Raw genomic sequence first — 16,332 nt, 5'->3', positions numbered from 1 at the left:
CAGGATGTGTGTCAGGGAGCGGAGGGACGGCTGCTGGGAATGAAGTGAAGACACTCAGAACGTTGACCCAAAGTCTCTCGTTTCATCTCCTGCAAGTGCCCCATGGCTATTAACTCTGCTCAAACATTTCACATCTCCTCCACCACAGAGAAATTAACTCATATCACACAGGAAAGGGGGGGTGGGGGGGTCTTTGCCTCCCAATGATATTTATAGGTCAAAATAAAAAGGGTTTTTTCTAATAGGGATGGGTGTGGGAGCGGTGCAAGCTGCGAGCTGAGCACACTGTGGCAAGAAGCGCACAAAGGTTGCAGGGAACTGGGGAGCACTGGAGAACCCAGCCTCATAAGGGCTGTGAGCTGAACATGGATCCAGTTCTGAAGCAGCAACTTCATTCATGGGGGTATTTTCTATTTGCCCCATCATCATTAGCAGCCTACAATTAGTGCCTCTGCAGACTGCGGGGCACTGCTGAGGGCAGGGAGCAGTGCAGCATCTGCTCCCCATGCCAGCTGCTGACACATGCAGCAATGTAAACCATCACTAGGGCTCAAGAAACCAAGACAAGGTGTGTTTGGCTGGGTGGAGCCACAGCAGCAGGCTCATGAGACATGGCCAGGGCTGCAGGAGTGTGCGGGGTGGGACCATCCCTGGGGATGGGTGAGCACTGCTGCCATCCCAGCACACCGAGCACAACGTCCTGCCTGCCCCCTGGCCACATTGTGCCAATGCTTGGCACCCCTCCATGCTGAGCCTTGGGCAGTCTGTCCTTTGGCCTTCCAGCAGCCCCCTTCACCAGCTGCTCCCCGGGTGCAGAATGTAAGGACATCCCAAAGCCAGGTGGGATGGGCTGGGATACCCCACGCTGCTGCAAAGGGCTGCCAGGCAGGCACCAGTGAACACAGCCCTGCTCCACACACAGCACAGGACTCCTCAGCAACGTGACTAACCCACACCAGCCTCGACCCCAGCCGACACCAGCTCGGTGGGAAACAACAGAAGCACACACATCATTCCCTTTCCCCAGCTCAGGATTGATTCATGGTCTGTTTGTGCAGCGTAACAAGTGACTGCCCAACCGGGACCTGCGCCTGGACCCTCGCAGAGGGAAAGCCAAGTGAAACCACTTTGTGTGGGCTTGGAGCAGGTGCAGACAGTGAGCACAGGGCTATCGTGCTGCAGTAACCTGTGAGCAACCATAAATACATCTGGCTCTTTAAAGGCAGAGAGGTCCCCTCAAATTTCCTTGGTCTTCATCTTCATATCTAGTCACATCGGAAGATACCAGTGTGGGGAAATCAAGGGTCAAGACCAGGTTGCTTCTTTCCTTCTCTCTGGCTTTTATTTAAAGGAAAAAAAAAAAAGGAAAGGGGGGAAGAAAAGAAAGAAAAATAAATGGAAACTGCAGGACTTCCCATCTGAGGTGCAGAAAAGGAGGAGCATGCAGTGAATCACGAGATATACAAACCACAGAACGTTAATACAGGAGAGAACACAGTTTTCCAACCTGGGCTTCAGCACGGATAGTTTCAAAGAGAAGTTTTTCCTGGGATTGCATGGAAATCAAACATACACAGGAGTGAGGAGAGAGGCGACTTCCCCGAGACCCCCGCGAGATCCAGCAGAGCTCGGGCAGGGCTGGGAAACAAGTGGCTGAGGGCTAAGCAGGATAGGGAAGGAGAGGCTGGAGCACCTCCAGGTCAACGGCACTGGGTGAGAAGAGCCATTCCATCAACACAGGGACAAACCTGGCAAAAACCTGCTGGCTGCAGCTACAGTAAGGACAGGAGATGGAGTTAGTGGTGAGGCCGTGTCCACACAGCCTGTAAGAGGTGGCCTGTACAAGTGTGGCCAGCACAGACAGCTGTGAGGAGGCCAAACACCCTGTACCCACAGCCAAAAGCGCCTACAGAAAGTACTCTGTGACGCAGGGGGTTCCCTTCCTCTGGCACTGATGCACAAGGAGAGACCAGCAGCAGCTTTCTGGAAGATCAAAAGAGGAGGGAAGACGATTTGCTGGCTGAAGTTTAAAACAGATCAGAGCCAAACAGCTTCTAAACTGAACCCTGGGCTCCTGCTGCTGTGACCCATAGAGAGGCTGGGCAGCTCGTGCTGAACAGTAGCCAGAGGAAAGGGTGAACCCAGCACAACTAAATCCAAGTGTTTTCACAATACCTGGTGGGAATCCAGAGGAGCCTTGATATAGGAACAGTATTTCATATTCCTATGCACAAATTAAAACCACATTTTCAACCCTCTTTGAAATCTGCACGCATAAGAGTAACTCAGTGTCCCCACAAAGTGTATCCAAATTAAGCTCAGAGAGACGTGAGAAAGAACTGCAGCTTCCAGGAACAGACAGGCTCAGAAAGAGGAAAGAAAAGGGATAAGGGACGAGTTACTCCTGCAAACCACACAACTGCAGGGGCTGCTGCAGTCCCCCCTTACCTTGTTACATCGGGAGCAGTGGTGGGGCGAACGTGCTTCATGATGGTCTGGATCCAGTTGCGGCGAATGCCCGACGTCATGGCAGAGAGGGTGAACTCCCCTTCCTTTGTCTACAGAGAGAGAAGAAACAGCTCAGAGCAGGTGACTGCACCTAGCAGCAGCTTCCCAACTCCCCAAGACCACCCTGCACCTATCCCCAAGCCCCCAGTGCTGGGGTACTGCTTGCTGGCCACACAGAGGTCAAACCCAGCCCCTCTGTCCCCTAGCACACTCCCAGTAGGAATTAGCATTTCTCAGCAATCAGACTGATTCTACCACAGGTGAGACCCTAAGGCTGTGACAAAACCTTCCCTTTCCCCTCCTTCCTTTTCTGACAGCCAAAAAACTGGCTCTCAAACCCAAGGCCAGAGCTCTCTGGAGCACTGTGGGGGGTGCTGAGCGGCCTCTCTTGGGTGTTTGGGGAGATGTTCCCCTTGTCACGGACAAGCATCCCCACCAGCTGGACTCATCCTCCTCCCCATGTTTTCCTTACATGGATCTGGAAGCCGTAGTTCCGCTGAACTGGGTACTCAGTGACATCATAGCACGTGGATAAATCAATTTCTCCATCCAGGTCAGCTGCCTGCAGAGGGAAGAGGTAAAATAAGCCACAAAGCTTTGCAGCCCCAAAGCATGGTGGGCTCGCAGGGAGACACAGCAGGTCCCTGAGAAGCACAAAGGGCCTGAAGGGGCTCCAGGACTTCGGTATCTGGCAATGGGGGCCCTGAGGGAAGCAGTGACCTGCCCAGGGTCTGTTTGGGAGCACCAGGAGCTGCCCTGTAATGGGTTGAACACTGACAGAAGACACTTACCTCCTCTGCCACTGAATCCCGGTAGTATCTCAGGCTCTGGTCAGTCAGCACAAACCAGTGCTTCTTCCACTAGGAAACAACCAAGATGGAGCAGTTACAATCCTGCTCCTTCCCCACCACTGTATTCATGGCTGCTCGTCACAGGTCACCCGGCAGAGTCACCCTGCGGGAGGCAGCTCGATGCCCGTCCCTCCCAGCTCCACACCTGACTTCATCAAGGCCCCTCCATGAGAAAGGGGAGACCCAAACAGGCAGCAAGGCAGGGGACAGTGATGGTTTGCACCACCAGGACCCCGAATTCCCCGGTGCAGAGCACCAGACCCTGCACGTGACAGCGACACTGTGAGAGCCACAGGGCAGTCACAGCCTCCCCATTAGCTCCACTGCAAGATGAGGCTTTTAGGGATTGCACTTAAAGCCTTTTTAGCACAAAAAAAAAGCAGTAAAACATTCATGTTTTATCTGCAGTACCTAGAAATTGAGCTGGGAGTCTATTCCTGGCCCTTGCTCTATACAAATCTGCCTCCTGCATGCTTCCAGCACAGGCTCACCCAAGGCAGCTTTCAGTCAATACAGCACTCGCTCCAGCTGCCAGTTCCCCTTTGGCTGTCTATGGATGTGTCCTTGGACCAGGGGTACCCACAGTAGAGCCTGGGCCACCCACAGCCACAGGCAAATTGCCCTCAGTTGCCCTTGACAGCTGAGCAGGAGGGAAGGAAATCCAGGGAAGGGGTGGTTTGCTAACAGCCAGGGCCATCCATGCTGCCTCGGCACCAGTGCCCACTCCTAAGGCTCCAATAGGGCAGAACATCCTGCATCCCTTTGGCAACTGGCAGCAGGAAAGTGGCACCAGCTGCTTCTCTCAGTGCCATTTATTTATTTATTGGCCTTGCCATTTCCCTGGCACTCAGGAGACTTTACCTGAGCCTCATTTCTGACACCAAAGAGGTCGCTGGGTCACAAGGGAGATGAGACTAATAAATAGGGAACAGGAACATGAAACCCGTGCTGCCATTCAAGCTGCCCTGGATCCCTAGAAACCCATTATATGATATCCACCTTTGAAACCTCCCCCAGACAGAGCAGCAGGAACTCCCACTTCAAGATAGCCCAATACTGATCCACCCAGGACATTGGGGCTCCATCAGCACCAAGAGCTACTCCATGCGCAGCCAGTACAGCCAGGATGTTGAAGTGAGCTGCCAGAAACCAGGACTAACCACAGCACCAAACACTGACACGAAGGGCAGAGCTTTCTCCTGACTCACCTGCCCATCCTCATATTGTTTTGTCAACCAGCCCTTCTTGAAGTTCAGCAGGTCGGGCTGGAAGAAAGGAGAGAGGGATCAGGAGAAGAAAGAAGTGTCTGCACCCAGAAGGCAACAGCAGCGACTTGATAAAACCCAGCAGAGCAATAAAAGAGACCATCAACAGTTAAATTCATAGAATCATAGACCAGTTTGGGCTGGAATGGACCTTTAAAGGTCATCTAGCCCAAACTGAATCATTACACTGCGTGGTGGCTAAATGTTTGCTCCCAGGAGGAGCAGAGACCTGCTGCACGGTTTATTCAGGCTGTTCCCTTCCTACCATTTCTCCTGCAATTTCCTACTGCTATACCAGCATTACAGAGAAAGGATAAACAAGGAATTAGCAAGACTTCAGGCAGTTTTACCCTCTATTATATATTATGAAAGAAAAACTATGTGCTATTGATGCAAGGCTGCAGGGTTCAAAACAGGCTGAGTTCCCAAGGCTGGAAATACAGGGAATCTGAGCCCTTCACCACCCAAACGACACCTGCTTTTTCCTCCAATGTGGATGCATGGGGATGTTGAATTCCTGAAAAAAGCAAGCAAGACAGCGTGGGGTAACTGCTGCCAGCCCTTCCTCCCAGCCCTGCCCGTGTGCAGGGAAGGATGTGGTGGAAATGCTTTCACTCCCCCGAGGCTGAGCTCCTCCAGCTGCTCCACGCGCTGCAGAGTGGAGGAGGAAAGGACAGCAGTGTGTGAAATCCAGCTGCAGCATCTGAAATGGGCTACAGCAAGGGCAGCAATGGAAACTGGGTCTGGAAGCCTATTCAGTCAAACCTGTGGGGCAGCACATCCCACACTTGAGTGATCCCATGGTGGTGGGAACCCAGTCCTGCTCCACAAAAAACACAGGGGAAAGTAAAACATTGAATTATAGAATGTTTTGGGTAGGAAGGAACTGTAAAATCATCCAGTCCCAGCCCCTGCCATGGGCAAGAACACCTTCCACTATCCCAGGTTGCTCCAAACCCCATCCAACCTGGCCTTGGACACTTCCAGGAATGGGGCAGCCACAGCTTCTCTGGGCACCCTGTGCCAGGGCCTCAGCACCCTCACAGGGAAGAATTTCTTCCTAATATCTAATCTAAATCTCCATTACTTTCTTCCCTTCACTAGATAATGTGCATTGCCACTTCATATGCACTTCTTGCACTTTTTATTCCCACCAAGAATTTAAAAATCCCTCTTGTGGCTGCACAAGTCTACAGGAAAAGCTCCAGAAACACCAACTACTGCATTTTTCTGTTAAGTCCTTGAATAGAAGCTGTCTATCCACATAAAATGCAACTTGTATTTACAGTAGCTCTGTAATCTATTTGAGAGATTAGCAAGTGTATTTATTTTGTCCCTACAGAAGGGTGGTGAGGGAGAGGAGAGCACTTTGTGTTTGTTCTGTATTGTTTGCCTCCAGGTCTGGTGAGCATTTGAAATATGCAAAGGGAGGAAAACCCAGGAGGGAAGGTTCAGCTCCTCCTTGCAACCTTCATCCCACTCACACCCACTTCCAACTGCATAAACATCAAGGCAATGGCATTAGAAAACTGGGACATGTGCTTGCTCAGCCTGGTCTAGTGGATAGTGTCCCTGCCCCTAGCAGGGGAGTTGGAACAAGATGATCTTTAAGGTCCCTTCCATCCCAAACCATTCTGGGATTCTGTGATCCTACGAAAATACCTCAGTCATGAGGCTGGTCCCAGTCCAGAAACTGGACCGACTCCCTGCTGAGTTGGAAATGCCCTGCTGCAGCCTCTGCTGGGGGACACCATGGGGCAAAGAGCAGCTCTGGTCAGGTGAGGTGACTCCAGCACTTCTAGGATGACCTACAGCATGAGTATCTGACACATCACACAAAGCACTGAGGAAATGGGGTATTCCAGGGGAAAATAACCAGCAAAATGGGGTCTGCTTCCCCAGCTGCTGCTGTGCTTTAAGGAAAAGTGCTCCTTGCAAGACTCTGAGTTTTAACTCCTGCAGCAGGCAAAAAGTGTGGCCCTTCTCCAACTAAGCACCTGGTCACAACTGATTCAGGTTCCTGAACCTGCTGCAGATCTGGGTGTATCTCATATCCTATGTGCTGGCTGTGAGGAAAGCAGCAACAGTCCAGTTTCCATGGGACCTGCTGGGAAGGGCCTCTCACGTCCTCCCCCAAGGCAGGGGACATGGCCCTGGTGGCTCACCGTCATAGATGACTCTGTGGATCTTCTGTCCAGCGACTTTGCCCGGCGGTGTGGAGACAGAGGTGATGCAGACACGTCCAGGATGGAGCCCACAGCTGCTCCTTCACAAGTGAAGTCCTGTGTGAACAGCATTAGCCCAGATCAGTGCAGGAACTAGGACAGAGTCCTGCTCTCTTGGCTCATGGCATAAAAATCTGCTTTAAGGGGCATCTCAGGCTCAGAACAAGTGTCATTTCCTTGGCAATACATTTTTTTGTCCTTTCAGGCATTAATTTGTTCCCATTATATCCAAGCGTATCTGGGACTCTCAAACCTGTTTCTTTTGTAACTTCACCCTATCCTGATGTATCCTGCCATGCCAGATCTGAAGCTTCCCTTTGTATTTTGGAGAAAGGAGAAGAGACAGCCTTATTTTCCACTCTGATCTACACCTGGGCCAAAGGAGCAGAGCAGGAAAATTTGCACAAAGCACACACAACAGCTCAGCTCCTGCAGGAGCTGCCTACGACTCCAGATTCACACCCAGGGACAAACCCTGGAGCTAAACCCTCTATTCTGGGCTGCAGGACTCCAGGTTTCATCTTCCAGGAGACCTTGGGTGAGCATCTTACCCGTTTCCGTGGGAAAAGCCTCTTCTCGCTCCTGCCCTGCCGCGTCTCACTGGAAAGGGCAGCGCCTCCCGACACGTTCGTTTCCATGTGCTCTGCATTCTCAATATCTAGTGCCTCAAATTTCTCAATTACCTGGGATCTCCTGGAAAACAGACAAAAGGGAAACCAGAGATGGTTTAAACACAAGAGCAGGAACTGTGCGGAGCTGTACAACCCCACAAATTTAAGGCTGCAGAATTACTCAACCCAGAGTTCATGCACACCTGGCTTTTGGTCCCTGTTTCTCTGTGAGCTCCAGCATGGCCAAATCCAGGGTAAAAACCCCGATCTGACATCATTTTACCCACAAAGTGGGGAAAGACCTCACATTATTCAGCTCTGCAGGTAGCATCTTCTTCAGTAACTAGAAACCCCTCACAAAACCAGCAATCATTTTTTATTTGTGAATTTTACAACTCCTTGGGAAGCAGGGATTATGGAGCAGCTTTGGCTTAAGCTTTGCCTCTACCCTTTAGCACTGGGGCTGTCAATGGCCACCCAGAGCACTGACACATCAGACCAAGCTGGGGTGCAGAGGTAACGGGTGGCTCTGGGTCCCCCAGTGTGTTCACGCAACAGGAACCCTCTGACAACTCAGCCTCACACAGGGAACAGCCACAGGACTGCCTGGAGCAAGGGGTGTCCATAGGTGCCCCCAGACCACGGTTCTGGCTCACAGGATGCACCAGCTGAAGGGGCGTGAGGAGATGAGGAGCACCCTGTGCCATGGCAGGGCACTCCCTGAAGAACCTGGGGCCTTCCTCTCCTCTTAATTGGGCTGAAAATCCAGTCTGGACATCAGGGGGCACAACCTGGGCTCTCAGACACTGCCTTGGTGGCCCATTGCACCATGGCACTTGTGTCTCTGAGGACAGAGAACTATGAAGAAATGTGGATGGAGCAGGAGCCAATTCTCCTAAGGATGAGCAAACAGGTGGAATTAGAAATGCTGCTTCAGCATGAAAAGCTGCTCGCTGACCCACAGGAGAGGCATTTCCAAAGAACCTGCTGGTGTGTAAGTGTGCATTCCTGGGGGTTCGGGCAAGTATCAGTCTCATGTCTTTAATCACAACCTGGGAATATAAAGCAATAACCCGCCACCAGCACATGCCAGCTGTGCTCCAAGCTGTGAGGCTCAAAGTTCCGTTTCAAACCTCCCCCAAAAAAGCTCTATCCAGGTGGTTTCTTGACACAAAATTTGGACCCATGTGTGCCACATCCAAACTTGGGGCTGCCTGCTCTGTGTGAGCCTCTGATGTGCATGAAAATCACAATGGCAACCACATGAGGGGGAACAGGTTATCCAAAATAAAAACATTTTTAACACTTCCCACGAAGAGGAACAGCAGCTTAAGGGTTCAAAAACCATGACATGTTCAGTTTTCAACCAACATTTGCACCAAATTCCATAAATGAGACAACCAGTCTGAGCACATCCCTGGGGCCCCCCACTGCTGCTCAGAGTCAGGCTGCCAGGACACAACCAAAGAGGAAAGGACAAAATCGGTGGGGAAGACTTTGCTATGTAAATTTAAAGATTTTTGATGCTTTTAGGGGACATCTGTTCAGACTCTGCTGCCTCCCAGTTTGCAAACTGGGAGTGGGCAGATCCTGGGCTCATGCAGAGCTCTTAATTTCCCTGGGATGTTCTGCACATGAGATGCCCGACATGAGCCAGGCTGTGAAGCATAAATCCATGTTCTGTGTTCACTGACAGATAGGGAATTTTTTGGAGTCACATTTTTTTAACCCTTTTTATACTGGCCCAGCCTTCTCTGAGTCTCATTCAGGAGGGAGGAAAAGGTCCATGAATTAACATTATCTGTGCCCTGTTAGGTGAAGGTCTGAAGAAAAACAAATCAAGAGAAAAAAAAAGAACAAAAACCCAACCAAAAAAACATAAAAACAAAATCAAAAGCAGGTTGATTTCTCATGAAAGGGGCTGCACCACCAGGTTGTTCTACGGCTTGAGATTGAGATGAGATGGTAGCGAAGCAGGCGAAGTAAAGGTGGACACGTCACACAGCAACACAGCAGGAGAAGGTGGAGAGCAACAAGACCTGGAAGAAAACAAGGCTGGAAAATGAATGAACAGAAGAGGAAATTATATATCTGCATCTACATTCAAAACAAAATCAAAATCATTCCAGTCATTCGTCATCGAAAAAGGGAGGAGAAAAATAAATCACTGCAACCAAATCACAGCCCCAAGGGTTAATATCATCTGGATTACAGGAAAGAATCTTTTTTTTTTTCCCATTAGATCAACATTTCAGAGAAGTTACTGCCAGAGATCCTGGAGGGACGGGGAGGGAAGGGCTCTCCTCCCCTCCACACGTGTTGGATAGAGCTGCTCCCTCCGCACAGCAGCTCTGTGTGGACAAAACAAGGCTGGGACAGGTACGAAGATGCTTTTTAAAAGCTGCGGTGCTATTTAGTGCTTTTCAACTACAAAAGCTCATCCCAAGGAATTCCTCGGCCATGCAGGCTGTTAATCTTTTCCAGGCCACTAAACCCGGGCTGCAGATCTCAGCTGTTAGTGGAGGGGGTGTGCAGTGGGAAGGAAAGCTCAAAAGACCAGCACGAGCTGTCATTAAAGTAATTTTCTCTGATTGGAAGAAAGGGCTTTGTTTTTATTGGATTCATTCATTATTTAGCATCAAGAAAGATAGTGAGTGTCAGGAAAAGGAAGAGCAATTTCCCAAGAGGTCCACAAGAATGATGAGGATAGTTTTACAAGGAAAACCTGTATTTGGGAGAGCAGGCACTCCTCTGTATGGGGAGAAGCAGAATTCAGAGCAGAGCTTTACACCTCAAGAAACTCCAGAGAAGGAATTTGAGCGAGAAAAGTCTTTTAAGCAATTTCAGGCACTTCTGCTTTTAATTGCTGCTAGAAATACACCTCAGCCCCATACCACACTCCTACAGCAGAACTGGCTGACACCACAGTGAACTCTTTCCAGTGTGAGAAGAACATGGGGTCAACTGGGAATGCTGTGGTTTTACAGGCACCCCTGGAACTGTGCACAAAAAGCCAAGTTTGTCAAACAGAAATCCTGAGATGTGCAGGGATTTATCCCTGCAGCTGTAGAGATCCTCTGGGACATGGGGACTGCTGTCTAAGGACATTCCTGCAGCTCTTTTCAGCTGTGATTTTGTGTGCAACACTTCGAGATTCATCCATGGGGTTTCCAAAGAGCTGCCCCTGCCCTTCTGCCCTAGGGATGGGTCTAAGAGGGGAGATTGGAGATGGCTCGACCTCTCTGGCCTCAATCCCTGCCCCCCAGGCCAGTGGGACATGCTGGTAGGTGCCATAGCCCCATCCTGCCACATGCCAGCAGAGGGAACTCGCACTCTGCCGCTCCGCCAAAATCGTGGAGATTATCTCCTGTTTCCTGACTCCTGGTTCTGAGTGGCTGCGAGCTCAGACGTCTGCAATGGGGCATGGAGGCAGCACCAGGTATAAATGGTCAACACGGAAAATTCCTGGACTTAAATCACATAATATTTCTCACGATAAGGAAACAGGGCAAGAAGCCTTGACAAACTGCTTTATCTGGAGCTAAGCCATCAGGTGTGGCACTCAGGATGCAACACTGGGTACCTAAAATAATTCTTTTCCATCCACAGCTCTGACACTCGCACTGATTTACACAAAAAAATGGGAGGAAGAGCTGAAAATAACTGAAGAGCAGATCTGCACGATGCTCAGCTGGTGCCTGTGGGGTTGGCATGGGACAAGTGTTCCCAGACATGTTAGTGGGTTACTGAGAAGGATTGTTACAAATGGTGTTATACCAGGGGGAAAAAGCCAACCCCACAGCATGGAAGTGAGTTATTTTATCTGCCCAACCTCAAACAGCACAGTCTGAGCTCAGAGGAGAAAAATGAGAGGGATATGGGGACTAAGTAAACTCAAGTTTAAAAAGCAGCCAAGGCAAGCTGTGCAGGGTGCTGAGGAATGTTAATTCTCTGGTGCGACACTGGACAGTATCTCTGTGCCCTGTTGAGTCCACTGAGCTCCAACATGGCTGTCCCAGCTCCAAGACACACGGCCTCTCTGCCCACACCATCTGCACTGGCCCATTCCCAGGTTACTGGAGGAGAAAATGTGCCCATCCTTAAACACCCACTGAGCCATCCCTACTCATGGCACATTCCTTCAGCACCATGGGGCTGTGATCCATGGCCAAACCCTCTGGCAGGTGGGGACCCCTCCCCCTGCTCTCTGCCATCACCTGCCTCCCAAAAGCTGGACCAGGCTCAGCCCCACGGGCAGCAAGATCCCAGTGCCTGGTGCAGCTCCTGCTCCCCTCCCTACACCCGTTCTGCTCTGATAAAAGCCCTGGGCTGATACAGGGGAACTGCTGCCAATACTGATAAAGCAAAGAAAACTGTTAACAGCCCCAGCTAGGCTGGGAAAAACAGACTTTCCCTGGGAAAAGGCACCCACCAGCAGGCAGTGAGGGGGGCTGACATTAAAAAAGGACAGACTCTGGCAGCAATGTCCTCTCCCAGGCCCTGTTATCTGTTATAAATCTGTTTCCCAGCTCCGTGCAGGATGATCCCAGTGCTGCAGGATACCCCAGGGTTGGAGCAAGGGACTGTTGGCACTGGAGAAATGCACTGTCCTGTCACACTGGGGACAGGCACTGGCCAAGGCATCCTGTGCAAGCGAACACAGCAGGGACACAATGTCACCCACAGGCAGCACCAGCTCAGCCTGAAAACCAGAGCCACCAGCCTTTTCTCAGCTAGGGTGGCCAAGGTGGGATTCTCCTCCTCCATCCTGGGGAAAAGCCAATTCCCAAGGCAGACAAAGCCAAACCCAAGCTCTCCTCGTTTATTCCCAGTCCAGCACTCCCTGCACACGCTCTGGGCCAGGCTTGGGATCCTCCTGCCGACTGATGGCACCAGCACAAGGCTGTGCTGCACATCCCAGACCTGCTCCCAGCTCTCGGAAGCCGGTCTGGAAAACAGTCCTTTAGGGGCTGGGAAGAAACAGAGGAGAAGCTCCTACTGAAACTGTGCGAGAGAGAACATGCCCGGAGGAGAACCAGGGCAGGAAAATCAGACTGGCAGGCGGCCCTCTCGCCTGGAGCCTGTCTCCCAGTTTGCTCCACTGCCCTCACTGCACAAATGTGTCTCTCCCAGGGTGAATGGCCCGTCCTTGGCCTCGCAGGGAGCGCACCCGGCGCGCGCTGCCGACGCCCTCCCCGTCCTCCTCCGCACTAAGCTGTTTTGCAGCCCGCTGAGCCCTGCCTTGGCACTGCACCCACCTCTCCCTCCTCTCCCAGATTAATGCCGTGACATTTTGAAACCTCTCTCAGCTCATTAGGCAGTTGCGTAAGGCACCTGGCACTAACGCCATTAGGAGAGCTAACCTAATTAATGGTGCCGGCTGCCAGCGTGTGCCGCGCCGGGAGGGGCCGGCAGGGTGGGCTTGATGGCAGTGTGGGCATCCACCACCACCCAACACCAGGGTAGGTTTAGATTAGATAGCAGGAAGAAATTCTTCCCTGTGAGGGTGGTGAGGCACCGGCAGGCGTTGCCCAGAGAAGCTGAGGCTGCCCCATCTCTGGAAGTGTCCCAGGCCAGGTTGGACAGGGCTTGGAGCAACCTGGGATAGTGGAAGGTGTCCCTGCACATGGCAGAGGATGGAACTGATCCAACCCAAATCATTCTATATCCCCAGAGCAGCCCAGCAGGATGACACCTGCCCACTACCACTATCAAAGACATCCCACCACCTGGTCAGCGTGGATGGGCACCCTTAAATCCAGGAGCACTGAAAAACAAAGAGGCTCTACCCAGCAAACTCCACCTGCTCCATCCAGGCTGTGCTGGGGACGCAACCTCACTGCTGCTGGAAGCATGCAAGCAGATGAGCCACTCATCCCTTACCTTCTCTCATTCCCAAAGAGCCGGGCCACTTCTTCTCTCCCAGGGCTACGAGCCCGGGTTCTCCGCTCTAGCCGCTTCCTCTCCACCTGGAAGGCCTCACGATTACTGATCCTAATGGCCTTGGGAACGTCGGCCAGGGTGGTGTACTGCCGGCTGGCTTTAAAAGAAAGGGGACGCCCCGATTTTTCAGCTCCCCTTCCTACATCTCTGTTGCTGGAGTCCTTGTGCATGGGGCAACTGCTCTTCGAGTCCAAGGAGTTCAGAGAGAAGCTGTGAATCATTCGGTCGCCTGATCGGATACCTGGGGAAGGAAAGGGCTGGGCATGCTCCTGTGAGGGTGATTTGGGATAACTGTACCTGTTGTTCGGGGTGCTGGGGCTGGGCGGGCTTGGGGGGGGTGGCAGTTGCTGCTCTTCCAGCTTTGAGTCTTGTTTGGTCTTCTCCAAGGAGAAGTACCCGCTCTCCACACGCGTCTTCCGCCCGCAGTCTATCCGGTCTCCGTTCATGGAGCTCTCCTCTAAGGGACAGAGAAGTCACCGTGCTTGGTTTCAAGTCCAAGTTTTGCTTTTAAGAAAGAAACACCCTTTTTCCACCCAGGACAGGGGCAGGTATGAGAGCAAAGTTGGTCTGGGCACCAGTCCCATGCTGTGCTACCTCCTGCACCCTTGGCTTTTCCACCCTGACCAGCCCAAATGCCCATGGAGATGGTGGGATAGTCTGCAGGGAACTGGGGATGCCCATCCAACCCTTGGTCAGGTTTGTACAGGTTAAAGATCTGAACTTTCAAACCAAGAAATAGGCAACTGCAGTCACTGCTCTGCATCCATTTCCATCCCTGTCCTTCCCAGTCCGGCAGCAACCACAGCTCCATGGGTGCAAGGCAACGGACGCCTCACTGCAGAAAACATTCCCCAGCTGAGTGGGAAGATAAGGGAAATGTCCCCAGCACTGCGACCTGTCCCCAGCCCCCATTGTTCCACGGAGAACAATGGCACGACCATCACAACCAGTGCTGGCATCCCCATCCCTCACCTTCCTTGCTGTCCAGCACAGGATCCTTCATGGAGCTGGCAGCCCCAGCCTGGCCTTGCATGGGGCTCTGGGCTGGGCCAATGCCACTGCCCCCATCTGCTTGGTCTTTGCCCCTCATTTCTTCCTGCCAGAGTGTGGACTTGGTGGCAGGGACCTTCTCAGCACTGGGAATGTTGCTGCTGGTCACAGCCATCTTAGCAGGACCAGGCTCCTAAAAAAACAGGAGACACAGGAAGTTTTTTTTAGAGACTTTGCCCCAACTCCACACTCAGGGTCCCCAAGGGCTTGACCCCAAGGTGTCAGTTCCACATTGGTGCTGCCAATGACACATCACAATGGGACAGGGATGAGACAGTGACATGTGTCAGTGCTTTACACTTTTTTAAACATTCCCCATCATCTTCAGTGCTTCTCTGCTAACAAGGAGCTCTGGAGTCCATCAGATGATGGATGATGCCACTTTGGTGGCCACAGCCCGGCCAGCCCACGTTCAGAGTGTGACCCAGAAGAGGCAGCAGCTTTTCCAACTCCTTCCTTGGCTTTGTTCATTAGCAGATGTTTTGCTGTTGTCCTATTAAGCTTCTGCATTCACAGATTATTCTTCTTAAAGCCACCAATAAATCAATGACAATTAACTGCCCTTCCGATTGTGGGACGTTTTCCAGCTGCTTGTTCCCTTTCCACGGAGCAGGGGGGAATACAGGAGTGCATGAACTGGCAACTGAAAGCTGGGAACAAGGACTGCAAAGAGCATCCTCTCCACCCCCTCCTCCCACATCAGGTGGGCTTTAGGCCTGCATCTCCATTGGCAGTTGCAGGGCTGTGCTGGAGCCACCAGGGATCTCCCAGGGAGTGGGTCCTGGCTCCATGCACAGACATGACAAGCAGCAAATGACCTCAGTTTAAAAAAAAATCCCCCTGGGGAATTTCACACTAAAGGAATGCAGTGTTGGAGGTAAATGATCCAGAGTTCACGGGCATCTGCTCAAGGGGACCCTGCTCAAGCAGAGGATCGGGCCAACCTCCAAGGTCCACCAAACGCTCTCCTTCATTGATCCAAGCCCAAAGCTAATCACCAGCTCAGGATATATATCTTTATGTATCTCCTACACACACCCCCACATAATTATTTGTAGACATGTATTTAATGAGGTAGAGATGTGGGCCAAAAAGAAGTCTGAGAGGGAGCAGAGACATTAACTCTCTGCTGCTCAGGGGTATGAACAACTCCAAAAGGCAGAATGCACCAAAATCGGCAAAACCGGCCTCCAGTTGCATGAGGTGTGTCTGGGCATGCTCTGCTTACCCGAGCCTGCCACACCCCTGTGCAAACCCAGGGCAGAGCCTCAAATCCCACATTTCAGCCCCAAACCCTGCCTCGAATTCCCATGGGCAGCAGGCAGGCACGGACATCGCAGTCTCTCCTGCTGCCTGCACTTCACCAGAGCACGGCAAAAGCTGCAGGAGAAACCTGCCATTTTCCTCCTAAAACTGCAACCTACTTGCAAAGCGAAGTGAAAACACCTAACACTCCCTGTCAAAATCTGCAGCAGGAGTGGTATTCCCTGCATTGCTCCTACCCTGGTGATTTTGCAGAGGGATGATGCAAAATGATGGGGAGAGTTGGAAATGACCTTGATGCTCCAAGAGCATCCAGCTGTAACCAAGCTCTGCTCTGCCACAGACAAGCAAGAACTTTGTGAGAGTGAGAAAAACCAAGAATATAAAATTCATTTTTTATATCACAAAGGTGTCCACCCCTCCCTAAGCAGCTCTAAGACATGATCTACTGCCTGATTAGTGTGTGGCCATCTTTAAGAAGAGCGCAAGCTTTCTCCACCAGCACACGGAGAACAAGCTGAACAGCAGCCAATTTCAGGAGAGGCCATTTCACAGAGGAGAATTTCATGCTGATTTTCTCCTCAGCATCCTCTTTCCTTCCCTGGACCAGCCACCT

General features: G+C 51.6%; 1 protein-coding gene across 8 annotated transcripts in view; it reads right to left on the bottom strand.

Annotated features, from left to right (window-relative positions):
* LOC104684784 (myosin phosphatase Rho interacting protein) overlaps positions 1-16,332 on the bottom strand; it is a 78,013-nt gene that overhangs the window by 26,441 nt on the left and 35,240 nt on the right. For 3 of the 8 annotated variants that reach the window (XM_019281554.3, XM_010392335.3, XM_019281557.3), the window contains exons 6-15: positions 14,376-14,586; positions 13,701-13,860; positions 13,344-13,613; positions 7,401-7,542; positions 6,790-6,906; positions 4,568-4,624; positions 3,300-3,368; positions 2,981-3,070; positions 2,449-2,558; positions 1,508-1,546 (exon numbers count right to left, since the gene is read on the bottom strand). In XM_019281554.3, the coding sequence (XP_019137099.3) occupies positions 1,508-1,546; positions 2,449-2,558; positions 2,981-3,070; positions 3,300-3,368; positions 4,568-4,624; positions 6,790-6,906; positions 7,401-7,542; positions 13,344-13,613; positions 13,701-13,860; positions 14,376-14,586 (1,265 nt within the window). Of the gene's footprint in view, positions 1-1,507; positions 1,547-2,448; positions 2,559-2,980; positions 3,071-3,299; positions 3,369-4,567; positions 4,625-6,789; positions 6,907-7,400; positions 7,543-13,343; positions 13,861-14,375; positions 14,587-16,332 lie in introns of all 8 variants that reach the window. The other 5 variants (XM_010392344.3, XM_010392343.3, XM_010392336.3 and 2 more) reach the window with 4 other exon arrangements.

This window comes from Corvus cornix, chromosome 14 (assembly GCF_000738735.6).
Source record: "Corvus cornix cornix isolate S_Up_H32 chromosome 14, ASM73873v5, whole genome shotgun sequence".
Classification (NCBI taxonomy): domain Eukaryota; kingdom Metazoa; phylum Chordata; class Aves; order Passeriformes; family Corvidae; genus Corvus; species Corvus cornix.
Note: the sequence above shows the minus strand (reverse complement) of the source record. Positions and strands in the feature narration are given on the sequence as shown.